Consider the following 20,559-nt stretch of genomic DNA (forward strand, 5'->3'; position numbering starts at 1 on the left):
AACATGACCCATTGCCACCGTGATGTTCTCGGCGCTGGGTCCCCTGCTTTCTGAGAGGTCTGTGCTACTCTCAGACTTCAGGCCATCACCGCGTTGACGTAGCCTCCTCGCCTGACTTTTCTGCATCTGCCTCAGGGAAAGGTGTATGATAAGTTGCGAGGCGTTGAGAGCGGCCACAACTGCAGTGATGGTTGCAGCAGGCTCCATGCTCGCAGTGCTGTGGCGTCCGCGCTGTCACTGACTAGAAAAGTGCGCGAACTGATTTCCCGCCGGCGCTTTCAGGGAGGGAGGGCGGGAGTGATGGACGGATGACGACAGTTACCCAAAAGCACCCTGGACACATTTTTTTTACCCAGAAGGCATTTGCGGCTCCACCCAGAATTCCAATGGGCAGCGGGGACTCCGGGAACTGTGGGATAGCTGACCACAGTGCACCACTTCCAATGTCGACGCTTTCCCCGTTAGTGTGGACTCACAAAGTCGAATTACTGTCCTTAGTGTGGACACACACGTTCGACTTTGCAATATCGATTCCAAAAATTCGATTTAAGTAAAATCGAACTACTCTCGTAGTGTAGACAAGGCCTAAAAGACTAGAGTTCTTTGTCTGCAGAATCTGCTTCTCATAGCTTTCCCACCTAGCATGAAATTGAAAAGACCCGTGTCACTTTCACTTCACCATGTGAGGATCAGTGAAATTGACAAGATTATAACCATGCTCAGTGTGCCCCTAATCTGTGCACATATGACAACCTTAAATATTTCCTGTTGTTGCTTAGGTGGTAATTAAGACTTTGATATCCTTGACAATATAACATGATATATTATGTGTTTCATCATCAGAGAATCGTAGGACTGGAAGGGACCTCAAGAGGTCATGTAGTCCAGTCCCCTGCATTCCTGGCAGGACTAGGTATTAACTAGACCATTCCTGACAGGTGTTTGTCTAACCTGCTCTTAAATATCTCCTGTAACGGAGATTCCACAACCTCCCTAGGAAAATTTATTCCCACGCTTAACCACCCTGACAATTTTTCCAAATGTTTGACCTAAACTGCCCTTGATGCAATATAAGCTTATTGCTTCTTGTCCTTTCCTCAGAGGTTAAGGAGAAAATTTTTTCTCCCTCCTCCTTGTAAATACCTTTTATGTACTTGTTATCATGGCCCCCTTCAGTCTTCTCTTCTCCAGACTAAGCAAACCCAATTTTTTCAATCTTTCCTCATAAGTCATGTTTTCTAGACCTTTAATCATTTTTGTTGCTCTTCTCTGGACTTTCTCCAATTTGTCCACATCTTTCCTGAGATGTGGCACCCAGAACTGGACACAATACTCCAGTTGAGGCCTAGTGAGCGCAGAGTAGAGTGGAAGAATTACTTTTTGTGTCTTGCTTACAACACTTTTGCTAACAAATCACAAAATATTTGCTTTTTTTGCAACAGTGTTACATGGTTGACTCGTATTTAACTTATGGTCCACTATAACCTCCAGATTCCTTTCTGCAGTACTCCTTCCTAGGCAGTCATTTCCCATTTTGTATGTGTGCAACTGATTGTTCCTTCCTAAGTGGAGTACTTTGCATTTGTCCTTATTGAATTTCATCCTATTTTCTTCAGACCATTTCTCCGGATCATTTGTCCAGATCATTTTGAATTTTAATCCTATTCTCCAAAGCACTTGCAACCCCTCCCGGCTTGGTATCATCCACAAACTTTATAAGTGCACTCTCTATGCCATTCTTCAAATCATTGATGAAGATATTGAAGAAGAACCAGATCCAGAACTGATTCCTGCAGGACTCCACTTGATATGTCCTTTCAGTTTGACTGTGAACCACTGATAACTACTCTCTGGGAACGGTTTTCCAACCAGTTATGCACCCACCTTATAGTAGCTCCATCTAGGTTGTATTTCCCTAATTTGTTTATGAGACGCTCATGTGAGATAGCCTTATTAAATTCAAGATAAACCACATCTACTGCTTCCCCCATCCACAAGGCTTGTTACCGTGTCAGAGAAGGATATTAGGTTGGTTTGACACAAATTGTTCTTTACAAATCCGTGCTGACTCTTACTTATCACCTTATTATCTTCTAGGTATTTGCAAATTGATTGCTTGATTATTTGCTCCATTATCTTTCGGGGTACTGAAGTTAAGTTGACTTAAGTTCCCTGTAAGCTGCGAGGCCGTGTGGCCGCGCAGCAGCCTATTTAGTGCCGCACAGGTGCTCAGGGAACCCACCTGGGGACCTACTGAGGGAGGGGCGCCCTTCTCCTGGCCCCAACCTAGCTCGGCCCCCAACCATGGCTGGGGAGGGGCAGTGCAGCACAGCCCAGAACCCGCCAGGGCGGCGTGGCCCAGACCTGTCACAGGGCACCTCTCCCTGAACCCAGCCCTGGCCTAGACCTGCGGGGCTTAGGGGAGGGGCATCTATCCTGTGGCCCCAGTCTCGGAGCTGCTGCAGTGGGGAGAGGCTGCTGCGGAGAGAGAGAGATGGGGAGAGTCCTCTCTCCCCGCCATAGCCCCAAAGCACCCTCCTGCACCTCAAACCCCTCATCCCTGGCCTCACCCCAAAGCCCGCACTGCCAGCTGGAGCCTTCACACCCCTGCACCCCAACCCTCTGCCCCATCCCTGAGCCCCCTCCCACACTCCTAACCCCTTGGCCCTAGCCCTACCACATGAATTTTGTTATGTGCACTGATATGAAGGTGATGTGTCATACATCACCTCCATTTTGGTGCACATAACAAAATTCATTCCACACATGGGTGGGAAAAATTAGAGGGAACACTGAAGCTGACTGGTCTGTAATTCCCCGGGTTGTCCTTATTTCCCTTTTTATAGATTGTCACTGTATTTGCCCTTTTCCCCCGTCAGTTGGGGGCTGAAGAAAATTCCTTGTGAATTTGTGAAGTCTGTCTCTCGGAATCAGTGAAATCATGCTGTGTGAGCATTGGGCATATTTATGTGGTGTCTCATAATTTGGTATAACCTTGCTTTCTAGCATTTTAATTGAGAGGGATATTGCATTTAACCTTAGTCCTTGTCACAGGGTGGCTGGCCCCAGTAAATGAAGTAGGTCCAGCACCCCTGTGCCAGAACAGGTGCTCCTAGTTGGCCAATTAAGTGGGTTGGACTGCACCTGGACGCTGTAAAAGACCAGGGAGACCCAGACAGGAAGAGATCTAGTGAGTTGGAGAGACCTGGTGAATCAGAGCTGCCTAGGTGGGAGTCGGGGGTAGCTGAGAGTTGCCAAAAATTGTATGTTTGGGACCTGGGAGAAAGCTGAAGGCAAAAAAAAGAGTGACAGATTTGCTGACTGATATCCCCAAGCCAGAGAGTGAGGGCTGAAGGCAGGAGGAGCAGCAGGAAGGAGAGTTGTTTGCTGGCTGTAACCCAGAGCCAAGGGCCAAAGAGAGCTGAAGGCAGGCAAGCAATGGAGGAGCTTACCCGCTGACATCTGCAGGGCTGGAGAGCTGGTCCCAGAGGAATCATGGGAGGGCCAAGCAGAGTGAAAGATGCTCCCCTGGCAAGGATGTTCCCAAGCAGAGAGACTGGCAGGGGTTCCTGCTGGGAAGAGCAGGGTTGCACTCCACTTGAAAGGGCTGGGGTGGCTGTTCTGGTACAAGGCTGGTGTGGACTGACAGAGAGTCTGGACATGGATGAAGATGCCAGGGTGGTATGTAGGATGTCATGGGATAAGACAACAGATGATCTTAATGACTACACTGGGGTGAGAAACGGGCTTGGATTTTGAGGCCTGTGTTTTGGACCATGTATGTTATGCTGCTGTAATAAACTAGCACCAAGAAGGGGTAGTAGACAAAGCTGGAGTGGAGTTACTGGGGATGCTGAAAGAGGGAAACTGAGGCAGATGCCTGTCATGCCCCAACCTGCAGCAGGAGGGTGCATCCAGGCAGGGCTGCTATATGGGAGTCCCTCTTAAATAAGTGTTTTGTTTATGGAATATGTTCATATTTTCTGCTGTGCATAAATGCACCTTTTGAATCAAAAGGCTGTTGTGACTTTAAAAAACTAACTGCTATTTAAGTTATACTAGCAACACACTGTATTACAACTTCATTTCTGATGGCTATAGGCTTTGGTCAGCTGAAGTACTCTAAAGTTGTGTCGTTTTAAGAACTTTAGTTTTGTCTTTCAACCCTTGCTGAATTGCTTATTTGATAAGTTATATTCAGAGTTGCATGATTAATACCAATACTCTGCTTTTTAAACATTGCTGCTATAGGCTTTGCTCTATTGAATATTTTTTTTCAGCTGGTTTATGCCAGAATCTACCAGGTGTCAATAGAACTGGGTTCTTTCCTTGAAAAGTTATATTAATTACCTCAGGTATCCATTTTGCTGCTGCAGTTGGTACTCACGTATTGATGTATTGTATTTTCCAGTTGGATGCAGACAGGTTCAGGACCTGGAGGTCCCTTGTGTTGAAGTAGATCCCTGTGGAGATGCTCAGTCTGCTGCAGAAGGAGCTGTTCTTGGGCTATATGAATACAATGAACTTAAGCAAAAAAAGAAACCCGTAGTTACTGCTCAGCTACATGGAAGGTGATGGCAAACTAAAGTTTTACTTGTGAAACATTTGGATAATTAGAGTATGTATCACTCCTTTTCCCCCCACCTCCCTTTTAGTTGGTATTGCATAAAATATTTTAGCAGCAGAGACCTCTTTACAGCATTTGCTTTGCATGTCTAATTGCCATTGCTAGTGTCATGTTGTTTGTTTTTCCTCTCATAAGTGCTTCCCTGCAGCAGAGAAGGGTCTGGGATTAAGAAAGAAGGGGCAAAAACAACTGTCTGTTTTATGATGTGTACAGTGCTTTTAATGGTACTAGGCCCAAAAACTCAGAAATGCAGGAGTTCGTTCTCTCTCTCTCTCTCTCTCTCTAAATGAACAAACCCTTCTAAGACATGAGAAATGCTATAGCAGATCACACCAGAGGTCCACTTTATACCTTGTCTCTAGCAGTGGCCAGTACCAGGTATGTCAGAAGAAATTGCAAGAAACCCCCAGTGAACAATTATAATACTGGATCCATGGCGAGGACACTTCCTAACCTTTGTCACTTAGAGGTTGGTTTGTGCCCTGAAGTGCATGGATTTATATCTCCTCTGTTTATTTTGTTGTTCAGAAATGCCTGATTCTTTTTTGAGTTCTGATAAACTCCTGAACCCCAGCATGTCTTACATACATTGCCTATCACAGTGTATCTAGTGATCTATTTTTTACGCAACAAGAAAAATGATACACGCTCCTTTTGGATTCTGAATGGCATTGGCCTCTCCTTGGGAGATGAGACAAATAACAGAACTTCTCTCAGTAATATAGCACTTTCTCAGAAAAGTTCAATGGCTTCTTTTATATCCCCTCCCCTACCAGCCTCCGACATCTTCTCTGCTGCTAGGGAGTGAATCTCAGATATGCATGGGACAGTTCCTTCCTTGAAAGAGGGAAGCTGCACCCTGCCAAGTAGTAGTCTAGGTAAATCTCTCAACCTAATCCTATACTGATAAGCCTCAGTGCCACACTCATCCCTTTCCCAGGGCAACAGATACCTTGAGAGTCCCTCAGGATTACTGGTCTTTATGAAACAACTAACTTCTCAAGTATAATTGTGGCTTTGTGACTAAGGCACTGGAGTGGGATTAAGAAGAGTTGGGTTCAATTCCAGCTCTGCCACAGACTTCCCCTGTTCAACTCTGAGCCAATCACTTATTTTCTTGGTGTCTCAGGTCCCCATCTGTAAAATGGGGCAAAAATACTTCCCTTCCTCATAGTAGTGTTGCGAGCTCCTTGATAGCACAGCATGCATAGGATTTAGGGATATCCCTCTAAGAACACCTTTCTGTGATTGTTGACAATTCATTGACCAGAACTATGCTTTGAAACGGGGATCCCACTATCCAAGCTCCACCTTTATCAATTAATAATCATAATTTTAGCAAGATTCAAAAATGGATTGGACAGGTATGTGGAGAATAAGAATGTCCAGAGTTGTTGTTGTTGTTACTGTAAACACACATTTTGGAAGGGATATTCAACCTCATGCTTCAGGGCTTAAGCCAGTCTCTAACTATTACGAGACCTAATATGGGTGCAGAGAGTATACCATATCTTCTACTGCAGGGTTCATGCACCTTCCTGTGAAACATCTTGTGCTAACCATTGCCATAGACAGGTACTGGACTAGGTTAGGTGGACTTCAGGTCTAACCCAGTATGGCAGTTCCCATGTTCCTATAATAATAGCAGTAATGTAACGTTCCTTCTCACCGCCCCTTAGTGGGGCAGCTTTCTTTTCAAAATATAAACAACAATTGAATACTGACAATCTTATTTTTGCAAGGGTTCAATTATAATTATGTGGTGTTTGTTTAGTGATGGCAAGGAAGCCTGGCAAAAAGGTGTCATGTTTGCTGAGGGTCAAAACCTGGCTCGCTATTTGATGGAGGCCCCGGCTAATTATATAACACCAATGAAATTTGCTGAAGTTATTGAACAGAAACTCAGAAGTGTTAATAGCAATGTGAAGGTCCATATAAGGTATGTTCAATTTAAATCATTCCTTCTCTGTAAGTTGTAATTGATTAAGATGCAGCATGTAAAACATTCCTGGAGTTTGTAATGAACTTGCTCATTTATACCCTTTTGCCGTTCACAATGACAAATGCAAGGAAAGTATTTGTGTAACAGTCTGTAAACTTTAAATAACTAAAAGCTTTGTTGGTGCCCAGAAATAGCAAGTTATTCTCAGTATCAAGAGCAGGACTTCCAGTCGCTACAGTAGGCAGAGATAGACTGCTGGGACAAAAATAAAGAAACAAGACGAATATGTTAATTACTTTTGTAATATGACAAGTCTTCTAAAAAACTACAGAAGAGGAAGCCTGACAGTCTTTTTGTATTACTTCCCAGTGAATATACAATCTGCAATCTGTCATTTAGGAAAAATAGAATTGCTTGCAGACATGTTTAAAACTCTTAAGAATTATGATTTTTTTTAAACATAATTCTATATTTGTAAGTTCAACTGTCATGATAAAGAGATTGCACTACAGTACTTGTATGAGGTGAATTGAAAAATACAATTTTTTTGTTTTTTACAGTGCAAATATTTGTAATAAAAATAAATATAAAGAGAGCACTGTACACTTTGTATTCGGTGTTGTAACTGAAATTAATACATTTGAAAATTCAGTAAACATCCAAATATATTTAAAATAAATGGTATTTTATTGTTATTGAACAGCGCGATTAATCGCACAATTAATTTTTTCTAGTCTCTTTTTGTAATGGATCTTATTAAAATCTTTTTTTTATTATAGGTCAAAAGCATGGATAGAAGAACAACAGATGGGAGCATTCTTGAGTGTAGCTAAGGGCTCAGATGAGCCTCCAGTCTTCTTGGAGATTCACTATTCAGGCAGTGCTAATGCAAATGACTCTCCGTTAGTGTTTGTTGGAAAAGGAGTTACCTTTGATAGGTATGTTTGCTAATATTTTTATGACTGAAACAAAAACTATAATCCAATTGTGGAGGAATTGAGTTGCTTATAAAAAAAAGTGGGTATTGCAAAAATATTTGCCATTGTGTCACTCACACTTTTTTTCTAAAAAACAGCCAGATTAGTTAACACTTTACCGATCTATTGTCTGTAAAATGGGCCGTTAAATTGCAGAGGAGAGGGAGAAATTGGGAGCAAGTATGCCAACAAATTTGAGATTATCAAAGAAAATTTACTAATAGGCATCTTGGTATTTCCACTGAAAAATCAACAATATTTGAAACAACCCCACTTATTATTGACGGTTAGATATTCTGTTGCGAATGACTAGAAGAAAACATTCTCCAGTCAGAACAGCTTGCTTTAACAAAATTTGGGAAAATACCAAGAAGAGTTTGGCAATTTCTTTTATTTTATTCATGGAGGAAATAAGCCATTATTGCCCACTTCTGTTTAGTGATGCTGATAAATAGCATTTCAGAGGAAATTCATGAAACGAGAACTAGTAATTGGTATGTAAAAATTATATGAAAAACACAGCACAATAAAATTGTACAAGTTGTGCAAAACTTTAATAATTCACTGAAGATCTCAAACCCCTAGCAGAATATATGGAGACCTAAATACAGTATTGCAGATAAATGCATTTAAAACAGGATCTTTGAAAATCTGTCCCTTTTTCACTTCCCTGCCAAGCTCAGAGATGGGGATCCTGTGTTTCCCTTGTACAAGTTGGCCACTACTATGCGTGCTTGGCTTTATCAGTTGTTTCAAGGGAAATGAAAAATCCTCAACTTATGGTTTGCCGGGTGAATGAGAAAGGAATGGATTTTAAATGCTGCTGTTCTAAAACGTATTTAATGGTAATTTCAAGGCTTTGTATGTGCCAATGTTGTTGTCTTGGTCTGAGATTTTAATTAGAAGTTTTTAAAAAATTTGTTTGCAAAAAGCTTTGCAGCTCACCTTTTAAAGTAACTTTGAGAAGCATATTCCAATCAAAAAATCCAAATGCTACTTCAGAAGGTCAGATACACTGGCTGTGCTGTGGATCAACCGGTCCAGAGGAAAATTTAGCCTCCAGTGCAAGAGCAAAATGAAAACCAAACATGCCTGTGGCCTGGTGTGTGTGCAGCTTCTCAGGAGGAAAAAAGAATGCTCGCTTACATGTGCTGTGCAACACAGTGCCCATCTTTTAACCATCTGTCTCCCCCTGGAGGCCAAGGAAGCTACTGCAACCCCCATGCGTGGGGCTGGGCAGGTGAAGAGAAACTGATGAGTCCCAATATCAATAGTAGTTTTGTTTTATATATGTTTACTATACATCAGAGTAAGTGGGTGAGTTAGGACTCTCCCATCCTGACTGCTGGTGTGGGGGCCTCCGCCACCCCCCATCATTCTGGAGAGACAAAGGGATCTCCTGATCCAAGTGAAGAGGCTCCCTGCTTTTTACCCTCCCCTTTCTCCTCAGTAACCTTGGTGGTGGTGGGCAGGAGGGAAGGTAGGGTTCTTTGGCTCAGATGGACTAGTTTTGGAACTCTGCCATGGAGATAAAGGGATTATAGTGTCAGAAATTAGTTAACATGTATTCTCTGGGCTGCTGATCTCAGCCAGGCACAGATGAATTCTTGCCAGTGTCCCTCTAATATTATCTATACAAAGAGATGCTTTTATCATTCCTGTGAATCTGTTATATGTGGTAGACTCTACCACTTTCCCTGGGAACACAGCAGGGTTGAGTGTATTGGCATTACAAACTCAGAGCAGCAGAGTTACGAACTGACTGGTCAACCACACACCTGATTTGGAACCAGAAGTATGCGATCAGGTAGCTGCAGAGACCAAAAAAAAAAAAAAAAGCAAATACAGTACAGTACTGTGTTAAATGTAAACTATCTAAAAATAAAGGGAAAGTTAAAAAAAAAAATTGACAAGGTAAGGAAACTGTTTCTGTGCTTGTTTCATTTAAATTAAGATGGCTAAAAGCAGCATTTTTTCTTCATGGTAAAGTTTCAAAGCTGTATTAAGTCAATGTTTAACTGTAAACTTTGGGAAGAACAATCTTAACGTTTTGTTCAGAGTTACAAACATTTCAGAGTTCCAAACAACCTCCATTCCCGAGGCATTCGTAACTCTGAGGTTCTACTGTACCTTGTTGCTTCCAAAGGGGAGATGGAGCCTTAGTGGGCCAACAGCAGATGTAGAACAGACTTGTGGGTTTCTTTTTGTTTTGTTTTTTGTTTTTGGCCCGGTTACAGCTCTAAATGAGGTATATGCTTCTTAGAGTCTACAGTCACTGAAGCATCTGCTTTGTTTCTGCAGCGTGTTTTGGCAGAGTGAAAATAGTTGGGGTTTTTTAACTTCCTACAGAATTTCCTCTCAAAACTCTCACCTGGAAGACCTAACTACTGACTAATTTATTAATCTACTGCACTTTATTTAAACTGATTTACTAGGGCTATCACTTTCCCTTATTTTAAATCCCTTTGATTTATCTTTGTTTTCCTAAATGTAATTCAGTGTGTTTACCTTGTTACATTTCAGCATGTTGCAGATTATCTCAGAGATGTTTTATTGTGTCATATTAAATTGATATGAGGAGATCGGTTTTACTAAAACCAGATATACTGCTTTTTAGAATACTAGGAAATTAAAAAACAATAATAAACTATTGATATTATTGTCATAAACATACAGATGGACAAAATAGTTATTTTAAAGCATGTGGTGTGAGATTTCTATGTGCTGAATGAGATTTTTCTAGAATGTCTATTCTTGATCTGTGCATCCCCAGTGGTGGCATTTCACTTAAGCCTTCTTCAGGTATGGATGCAATGAGAGCAGATATGGGAGGAGCAGCAACTGTGTGTTCAGCCATTGTGACCGCAGCAACACTAAATCTACCTCTTAATATAATTGGTAAGTTTGGGGGCAAAGGGGAGAACATCAGAAAATATGATTTAAAATGTTACATTAGGGCAAAACTATTTTAATTTCAGTAATGGAAATGGCTGCTCAGAATTTTCGTGGACACTTACCAGGCTAATCACATCACCTACTTGCTTTCATAACAATGTAAAAAATCCCAATATTTTACTCACCATCAAAAATTGCCTACCCTGGGTGAGAAGAATTTTGCAAGACTGAATTAAAACTTTTTTATGAGGGGAATGCATGACTCATAGAATTGGGTGGAGACTTTTGTCTCTGTCTCGTTGGAGCTGCATGTCTAAAATACCTGTGCATCAATCTGAGCACTACTTGTTTGGTGTTTGAGACCTACAGATTAAGGAAATTAACAGTTAGTCTCAATACATTGTTACAAAGAAACAGAATAGGGTGTATCTAGTAATATAAACTATTGGAGAATTTCTTATGGTGGGTGGCGTCTCATAAATGGTCTGGATGAAAACCGATAGTTTTGACACCCACACTGGGGTTGATCCTGTGAGGTGCTTATCCACTGATGTCTTAAAGGAGTTGGGAGCATTTGGGACCTGCAGGAGATGCCTGACTCCCATGGGATACTCCTGATGACTAGTGTTGATTTACAGATAATTACACTCTCTTTGTTGAAAAAAAGAGGACTCATCTACCATAATAGAGACCATTTAATGTAGAAATGTTCATCAAAGAAGGTCTCAAGATCATAGACTGGCATATTGCATCCCCAAAAGGATGGAAAATCTAACTTAAAATATATGCTGTCAAAAAGAATGGCCTTTTTACAGTATATTAGGGTACGTCTATACTTACCCGCTGGTTCGGTGGCAAGCAATCGATCTTCTAGGATCGATTTATCGCGTCTTGTCTAGACGCGATAAATCGATCCCGGAAGTGCTCGCCGTTGATGCCGGTAATCCTGCTCCGTGAGAGGAGTAGGCGGAGTCGACGGGGGAGCCTGCCTGCCGCATGTGGACCCACAGTAAGTACCTTTAAGTTCGAACTAAGATACTTCGACTTCAGCTACGTTATTCACGTAGCTGAAGTCGAAGTATCTTAGTTCGAACTGGGGGCTTAGTGTGGACCAGCCCTTAGTATATGAATAAAACTGATGGAAAAAAATGTTAGTGTCTCCAAGGTATATATTGTTGAAGTACTGGTGGCTGACTATGTAAATCACAAAAATGCCATTTTTGGGGCAGCAATATTGAGTTTATGCATCATTAATAAGGTAAACCCTAGTATAGAACAAAAGCACCCAGTGTTGAGAGGAGAGAGGATATGAATCTGATGTGCAAAGTACCAGTGTATAACTAAACATATGTTGTCTGCTAACTGCTCACAAATCCAGTATTGGGAATAGAACTTACAGTCTTTGGTTCCAGAAAAACGAGCTCCTGGCTATTGAGGTAAAGGAGCAATTCCATTAGTTCAGCTAGTATTAATAAATACTTGGTCCAGGGAGCACTTGCAGATGGTCTGTGGAGAGCTGTAAGGCCACGTGTTGCTAACTCTCCTTTTGTTTCCAACTGCTTTTACAAATGCCCTGGCCCTTCATTGCAAAGATACCTGCAAAAGCAGCTGGAAATGAGGAGGAGCCAGCCTACTTGCCTCCCTTAGGAGCCACTCTTAAGGATGGAGATGTGGATAGCTAAATCACTTTTTTAATATTTTCCCATGTAAGCAGTGGTTGTAGTTGCCACAGCATGTTGTGCAACTGTGAATAAATGAGTTGATTCACACAGTGGCAAAAGTGGATGTCCAGGAGGAGGTTGACACAACTAACAAGCTTGAGAAACCCCAACTTTATGGGAATTAAATATGTTTGTTCTGAAAACAACATCATGTCAGCCCAGCATTATCCTCTTTAGTATGCTCTGTCCAGAACACAAGATCATGGGCTTCTCCTTGTGTGTGGCTGGTGGACTGCCATGTTCCTTATCACTATAGCCACGGATGGAACCACAGCATTGACTTGGGCTCTTTACCATCTTCCACAGCTGCCCTTATGTCAGTGCTGTATAATGGTTCCCCTGGATCTTTCTTTTGACATTGTAAAATGTTTGTTTGGAATGAGAAGCTCTTGAAATTCCCCAGAGAGCTTTAGAATTCCAGAAATAAACAGCCCTTTATAAGGATATGAAATATGCATATAGTGCCACATGTTGTAAGGTGCAACTTATTGAGGGGGAGCCTCACCATTGAGATGAGAAGCTCACAACTCTTTTTTTCAAGACCATGTGCCTGATTCTGACCTCACTTGATGTAAATCAGGTGTAACACATGGTGTAAAAATAGCATAGGTTAGGGAATGCAGCATGTGTGCAGACTTAATTGTGTAATGCTGAAATGTCACTAATGGAGAAATTTGGATCATGTCATTCTTCAGACAGGAAATTTCAGATGCAAATCTAGAAATTGTATGTACATTCCAGACAAGAATGCTATCCTTCTGTTACAAATGATTTTAGTGTACAGAGTTGTCTTTTAAGTAATTTTTCTGTAACTACTGAATTTAGAAACCCATGATACATTTCAGTAATTCTTTCTTTTCCCTTCAGGTTTGGCACCTCTCTGTGAAAATATGCCCAGCAGTAGGGCAAACAAACCTGGAGATGTTGTTAGGGCCAAGAATGGGAAAACAATCCAGGTATGTGTGTGTTAAGTTGGTTTTAGACACATTCATTAATCAATCAAGTTTTACTGTTTCAACTTCTGTTATAAGTAGTGCACAAAGACTATTTTTAAAAACAAATGTATTTCTCATACTGTGTAAATTCACTGATTTAACTAAAATTGCTAACAGAGCATTCTTTCAGTTTTGGGGTTTTTTTTGTATTTGCAAAAACATTATAAATTACTAGGGAAAAGTAAAAAGCCCAGTCACATACATTTTCCGGAATCTGCTGTATCCATAGAGGAGGCTGTTATAGTGCTTATAAAGCCAGAGTTAGAGAGTCTTCAAACAGTGTGCAAAGCAGTAGTTGCTTTTGGTACATTTTCAAGGCCCTCTTCCAGGCACCTCTTTTGTAAAACATGAGAGCATTACTCTTCTGCTGATATAACCAAGGCGTTGACCCTACAAACTGCTCCACATATGTGGAACTCGGATGTCGCAAGGTCCACTCACCGCACATGGTGTCTCCTTCTGGTGGCACTGGGGGTTAGCTCTTGTCAGGCACTGCCCTCCTCTGGCGGTGTCTCTCCCCATCATCTCTTTCACCCTGCGGCCCTTCTCACTCCCAGAGCTGCTGCTTCCTGTTCATGGCTTGGCCATCTGGCCAGGTCACTAAGGCCCTCCCCTTCCGGGGAATTCAAAGTCCTTCCGGACCAGCTGTATGGCTGGCATCTCCAACTCCCTGTGTCACTTCCCAGTGGCTGGTAGGGGAACCCAGGCCTGCCTTCAATACTGGGTTCTAACCCAGGGACCCTATAACAAGTAGCCAAGGTCTGTACAGTCCTACCCATTGCTGCTGTTTTTCTGGACTTCTTCCTACTTTTTTGGCTTCTCCCTCTCTCTCTGGGTTTGCCAGCCCAACCTTCTTCCTCCCAGGGAGTGACTGTAGACTGCTTCCTGTTCCTGTCCAGCTGAGCCCATTTCCAGTTATTGGCCTATTCCTTGTCTCCTCCTTCAGGTGTAGTCTGGGCAGTTAATTGGTCTGCCTAGCCATTTCAACCCCTCCAGGCCTTGTCTGGGGTGAGCATCACATAACACCAGGTCTCTCCATAGGCACAGGGTCTGCTGTGCAAAGCAGCTTGCAGAATCAGGGCCTAAAATACATATTTTGTGTTTAATCTGCAATACATAACCATTCCCCACTTGGTTAAATTCTTAACACATGCCCTAATGCTATAGACTGTTGTTTCCCTGTAGGAATTGATGGATAAATCAATATTTTCCTTCCAGGATGTCTGTGTAATTCTGTTACCCCCATTCATGACTTTGACATTAGGAACCTTTCTGTTCCTTGAGGTTTCACCAAGCTATATGTATGACTATCGAGTTCTAAACCACTGTGCTTCTCAGGGGCCTCATCACCCTCTGCCAGAGCCAGAGGCTCAGGAAAGCACCACAAGGGTTATCATGCTAAGTTCACTATAATGCACCCCCTCAAACAGGAGGGGCTGCAGGGGCCATATATTTTTGGAGGGAGGAAACAGATCTCTGAATCTACAGATGTCGGAACCATTTACCGGGATATCTCCTGTCTCTGTGCTACTCTACAGTTCCTTTTCCCTCCTGGCAATATAGTTCCAGTAGAATCTTTATTTCCACTGACTAGGTCCCCTTGCAGCTGCTAGATAATAGCCATTGGATTTCCATGGGCTTTGCAGGGGACAGCAGCCAATCTTCTGCTGTACCCTCCTGCCCTGCTCTATGCTGCTGACACCTACGAGGCCTGGCAGCAGTGCTGTGAGGTTCCCTGATTTATATTAAAAATAAGCTTTTTGTGAATGCTTGACTACTCCATCTTGGGTTGATTTTAGTGTCCTGTTCTAGTTCACTTACCTAAGATCACTTGGAAAAATAATTGATCGTCAAAATAGTTTTTGTTTTGTATTTATATTAGAAAATAAATTTCAACTTCTTGCAGTTATTACACAAGCTGTAATGCACAGATCACTTTCAGCCTGATAGCCAAAAACCCAGCTGATCTCTTTAAAAAGAATTTTTAAGAAGCAAATCAAGTAAAGGGGAACTTTTGAGTAGATGACTTTCTTCCCTCTTTGCCCCCCTTGTATCTACAGGTTGATAACACAGATGCAGAGGGAAGGTTGCTATTAGCTGATGCTCTCTGTTATGCCCACAATTTTAATGCAAGGGCCATTGTGAATGCTGCGACACTAACAGGTAACTAATTTCCTTTTCCTGCTTCATGTTGCAAAACAGTTTCTCATAATGGAAAAACACATTTCTTAGGAGTTCTATTAATAAATGAGAACTTTGTGTATTTTGTCCTCCTTGTTTATGCATGAGGGTTGTAGTTTTATTTTTAAAAATATTAAAAAATAAAATGTAACTTTTCTGTTCACATACATCACAGTAAAGCAGTTGTCATAAAAAAAATAGGAAATCTTTCGTTTACAAACAGTATTTCATTGGGTTAAAATGCATATGTGAAACCAAAGAATTCTTTATGTATATGTCTAATAATGCCTTAAATTACATTTGTTTAATCACTTATGCTAACATATATCGGCGGAGGGCAAACTACAGCCCGCAGGCCAGATCCGGCCTGTCGGGGCTTTAAATCCGGCCCGCCGGATTGCCAGTCCCATGGCGCAGCAGAGCTAAGGCAGGGTCCCTGCCTGTCCTGGGCCGGCAACACTCCTGGAAGTGGCTGGCACCGTGTCCCTGCGGCCCTTGGGCCGCGGGGGAGGGGGGTTATACCCACCGGCAAGGGCAGCGCATGGCAGAGCCACCTGCCCCATCCCACCCCCAGGAGCCACTGCTGGACATGCCATTTCTGGGAGCGGTGCGGGGCCAGGGCAGACAGGGAGCTTGCCTTGGCCCCGCTGTGCGCTGCTGCCACTCCAGAGCCGCTCGAGGTAAGTGGTACGGGGCCGGACCCTGCACCCTGCACCCAAGCCCCCTGCCCTGAGCCCTCTAATCCCCTGCCTTGAGCCCCCTGCTGCACCCCAACCCCTTGCCCTGAGCCCCCTCCTGCACCCCAACCCCTTGCCGTGCCCTGCATCCCTCCTGCACCCTGCCCCCTGCCTTGAGCCCCCTGCCACACACCCCCGGACCCCAACCTCGTGCCCTGAGTCTCCTCCCGTACTCCGCGCACCCCTCCTGCACCCCAACCTCCTGCCCTGAGCCCCTGCCACACCCCGCACCCTTCCTGCACCTTGAGCCCCTCCTGCACACCGCACTCCCTCCCACACCCCTGCCCTAGTCCTACATTCATGGCCCTGCATACAATTTCCCCATCCAGTTGTGGCCCTCAGGTCAAAAAGTTTGCCCACCCCGATATATACTCATGTATATGCCAGATTCTGCAGCCAAAGAGGAAGCTGATTTCAGGATTACTGGCTTATACAAAAGTAACTTCCCCTTGAGCTACTTGACAGCCCAGAGGAGAAGAAGGTAGTTGCCACCACCATGATAGTGCTGCTTCTGCCTGGGGTATCTCGGTGTCAGGCAGATGAAAAGGAGCCAAAGCTCGGCATGCTTCTGGTTTGTGCAGGTCTCCTGCAGAGCATTCAGTTTTGGTATGCTCTGTTGTTAAAATGGGCCACCTCATTATTGCCTGGGTACCCAGGGTATGTCTACACTGCAGTTAGAAACCCATGACTGCCCAGTGTCGGCTTGCTCAAGCTCACGGGGCTTGGGCTGTGGGGCTGTTTAATTGCGGTGTAGAAATTCAGGCTTGGGCTGCAGCCTGAGATAGCTCTGGGATCCTTCCACCTCGCAGGATCCTAGAGCCCTGGCCCAAATGTCTACACCACAATTAAACAGCCCCACAGTCCGACCCCGTAAGCTGGCACAGGGCAGTCATGGGTATCTAACTGCAGTGTAGACATACCCTACGTGTCCTAAGAAGGGTCAGCATCAAGAAGTAGCTCTGTGGCACCAGTTATACTAGTGTGTAAGCCCTTTGTTTTATACATGGGTCAATATTTTGGTAGGGTATTTTCCCTTTAATTGGATTGGCATGTTGACTTGTATTCACTCTGTTTTAGACAATGATGTAAGCTTCAGTTTTCGTGGGTTTTTAAGCTGAAAAGTTTAGATTACAAACACTGCAAGGGAATTTCAAACTCCTGTTTCACCTGAATACTTGTAAGAATTCTGTGACGGGGTGGACTAGGCCCAGAGCCCCCCTGCTGGAGGCCTCAGGGTCCTGCCACACTGATCCCAAGAAAGGCACAGTAGAGAAATCCTCCAAGCAGCCTAGAGTTACTGCAGGGGAATCAGCTAAGCAGAGAGGCTGCAGGAAGCAGCCAGTCAGGGTCCAGAGGGCCATATAAAAGAAGCTGCAGAGCCAGAGAGAGTCAGTTCCTTGCAGGAGCTATAGGAGTGCAGCTGGTGCTCCTGGCTGGCCAGAGGGAACTGCAGCACCATGGACAGCTCAGTGCTCACAGGGACTAGGGGAATGAAGAGAGAACTCCTGGCTGATTGCTGGGTCTGAATTTAGATGAGCCCTGAGGTAAGGCTGAAGCTTTGACAAAGGCTGGGGCCTAGGGAAGTGGTCCATGGAACTGAAAGCAGTATAGTTAAAGGGACACTGCAACACATGGCTGGTATTCTTAGGGTCTCTGGTCTGGAACCCAGATTAGTGGGCAGGCCTTGGACCCTCTCTACCTCTCATAGGCCACTGGGAAACTGGTTTACAATTGGACAGTGAGAAACCCCCAGAAGGGGAACTGAACTACTTAGTGGCCCAGCTGAAGAGCTGGGGCCAGAGTAGACCAAGAAGGTGAAACCATTGCCTCCAGGGAGGAAGCTATTTAAAGATTGCAGACGTACCTGACTGGAAGGGGCGCTCATGAGAGGTGGGTGCCACGCCGTTACAAATTCTGTAAGAAAATATTATTTTGGGCTTCAGTTACCTGACAGTGTGCCTTTAATGTGCCCCAAATGGTAACTACAGAGCTGAAGGACAAGGAACTTCTAAAACTGGCTGTATAAAAAGTCCATATTAAGGTTATTGGCCAGACCACCCCTTTCTGTGGTAAAATCCATGGCAGGCCAGTTATAAAGGGAAGTAAGTATGCAAGTTTCCTCCCAGATTGTTGTGTGAACTATGGAACAGGTGTTAGATGATTTCTTGTGCCTAGGGATCTATAGGAGATTAGGGCCATCTACCATTTTATTTTGGGCAGCTTGCCTGCTAAACCCAGGGTTGTGAGTTCAATCCTTGAGGGGGCCAGTTAGGGATCTGGGGCGAAAATCTGTCTGGGAATTGGTCCTGCCAGTTGGACTAGATGATCTCCCGAGGTCCCTTCCAACCCTGATATTCTATGATTCTATTGTCACTCATTCTATCTGTACTATTAGGATTTAGCCAGCTGATGACTAGATCCTCCTGAAAGGGGAATTCCTGTTGCTAAAAAGACCTGGATTGTGCTTCCATTCTTGCCTGATGATCATGGTACAGGGGACATAGTATTTGTCAACCTGCCCTCTTCCATCCAGACAACCTTCCACAGGATCCTGGGCAAGGGGGGATGCTGTTGTGGAGATACCTGCCCCTCCCTTTCCATGTGAGAGGGATGACATTTGTCTCCATCTGGGTAGACCAGAGGGCACAATTGGGCCCGTTACTGATTATATACTAATTAACAAAGGAGCAGGTTTTCAATAATACTTTTTCAAGTAAACGCAAGAGTACCAAGACTCCACTGGGGATAAGGACAGGAAATCATCTTTAAAAATACAATTGGAAGGTAGAATGCAAAAGAAATATTCTGCTCCATCTCCAAGAGCAAGAGGTATAATTTACAGGGTGGTATTTTACAGGTGCCATGGATGTAGCATTAGGATCTGCTGCAACTGGAGTTTTTACCAGTTCACCTTGGCTTTGGACTCACCTTTATGAGGTAGGCCATACAATGGATTTTTTTTTTAAATGTTAGGTGTATATGTTCCTGAAGGTCTCTCTTATATAAGTGAGATGACAGATATTGTATTACATTTTAAAATACAGTGGTTTGGGGGGGGGGGGAGGAGAGGTTTTATTTTTTTTAATTGTATTTAATTGAGAAGCATAAATTGTGTGTGTGTGTGAATTGTTAGCTCATTGATACACTTCTTGGGTAGTTTACAGTGCACTGGTAGTATGCACCTGAGTCTCAAGGATACACACCCTCCTATGGCTTATTGCTTAATTATAAGCTCTAGGTCTACTGGTTTCCAGTAACTTGTGTTAAAAGGTGAATTGGTCTTGATTAGATGTCATTCATTAAATTCTTAAAAATGTCCAATATATAGTCAAACTATAATTCCTGAGGGAATTCTCCAGAGGAAGTGATTTATGAAAAATCTGCATTACCAGCAGAAAAATGAGTCTTGCAGAAAATTGGCTCTTTTTTTCTCATAAACCGAGGGCAAAATTTAAAGCATCCAAAATTGAGTTTCATCTTTTATTTTTCTAGCATTTTTTTTTCCAGATGCCGGAAGTTACCTTGTGTTACTAATTTCGAAGTGGTTTCATAACTACCTAGTCCACCCAGAGCTACGATTACAATATACATTACAGTACTTGCACAGTCCATCTAAACAAAAAATACCACATCAATATGTCCCAAGTATAACAGTTGTTTCTTCTGTAGGCCAGTATTTTGACAGGAGACCGTGTTTGGAGAATGCCTCTCTTTGAACATTACACAAAACAAGTTACCGATTGTCCACTTGCAGACCTCAGTAATGTTGGAAAATATAGCAGGTACATTATTTAACTGAAATGCAGCAACCCTTGTCTTGACTGATATACCTGTTTATCATCATGTTATTGCTTTAGAAATAGCCAGCATTTCCATGGTTACTGGAATGCTTTGAACTTGCACTAACATGCACTAGTACAGTTAGATTTTAAAACAGGAGTTGGGATTTCAGTATTTTTACTTTTAAAAATTGCTAAAATATAGAGCCAAATCTTGATTTGTCAATTTAGGATCAGATGGTGACAACAGCTCTTGTTCAGGGGGAGAGCACACAATGAACCTCCCCAGCCCCACTCTGTGTCCTGCCCAAGAGTATGTAACAGTCCCGTCCTTGCACACTGTGAAACATGAAGAGTTCGCCCTTTGTGTACCTAGGGGCATGTTTCTCTGCAAAGCGGGTGAGAGTGGGCCAGCTTCACCAAAGAAAAGAAGCTCTACCATCCTAAAATGATGCAACCAGCATATCTGGAAGCTGGGGAACAAAACACCAGTACTATCACCGCACATGTCTGGGAGAGGGGTAATATTATGTTTAAACAACTGCAGGGCTCTGTAATTCTACCAAACATTGAGTATTACTGTGTTCTTCAAATGCGTGTTAGTGTGGATCCCCTGTAGAGGTACATGTGCCTCATGTCACAAAATAAGTCTTTTGAATATTGGGGGCCATGCATGCATCTTGAGCTGCCTCATGCTCTTGTCTG

At 43.3% G+C, this 20,559-nt stretch overlaps 1 protein-coding gene across 1 annotated transcript in view; it reads left to right on the plus strand.

Moving 5' to 3' along the window:
* The window catches only part of LAP3 (leucine aminopeptidase 3), a 31,270-nt gene that overhangs the window by 8,307 nt on the left and 2,404 nt on the right, over positions 1-20,559 (plus strand). Inside the window, exons 5-12 of the mRNA XM_054030054.1 lie at positions 4,412-4,571; positions 6,402-6,566; positions 7,349-7,507; positions 10,320-10,444; positions 13,030-13,118; positions 15,218-15,320; positions 18,933-19,012; positions 19,745-19,857. Of these exons, the coding sequence (XP_053886029.1) occupies positions 4,412-4,571; positions 6,402-6,566; positions 7,349-7,507; positions 10,320-10,444; positions 13,030-13,118; positions 15,218-15,320; positions 18,933-19,012; positions 19,745-19,857 (994 nt within the window). The remainder of the gene's footprint in view (positions 1-4,411; positions 4,572-6,401; positions 6,567-7,348; positions 7,508-10,319; positions 10,445-13,029; positions 13,119-15,217; positions 15,321-18,932; positions 19,013-19,744; positions 19,858-20,559) is intronic.

The sequence above is a fragment of the Malaclemys terrapin genome, chromosome 5 (assembly GCF_027887155.1).
Source record: "Malaclemys terrapin pileata isolate rMalTer1 chromosome 5, rMalTer1.hap1, whole genome shotgun sequence".
Classification (NCBI taxonomy): Eukaryota; Metazoa; Chordata; order Testudines; family Emydidae; genus Malaclemys; species Malaclemys terrapin.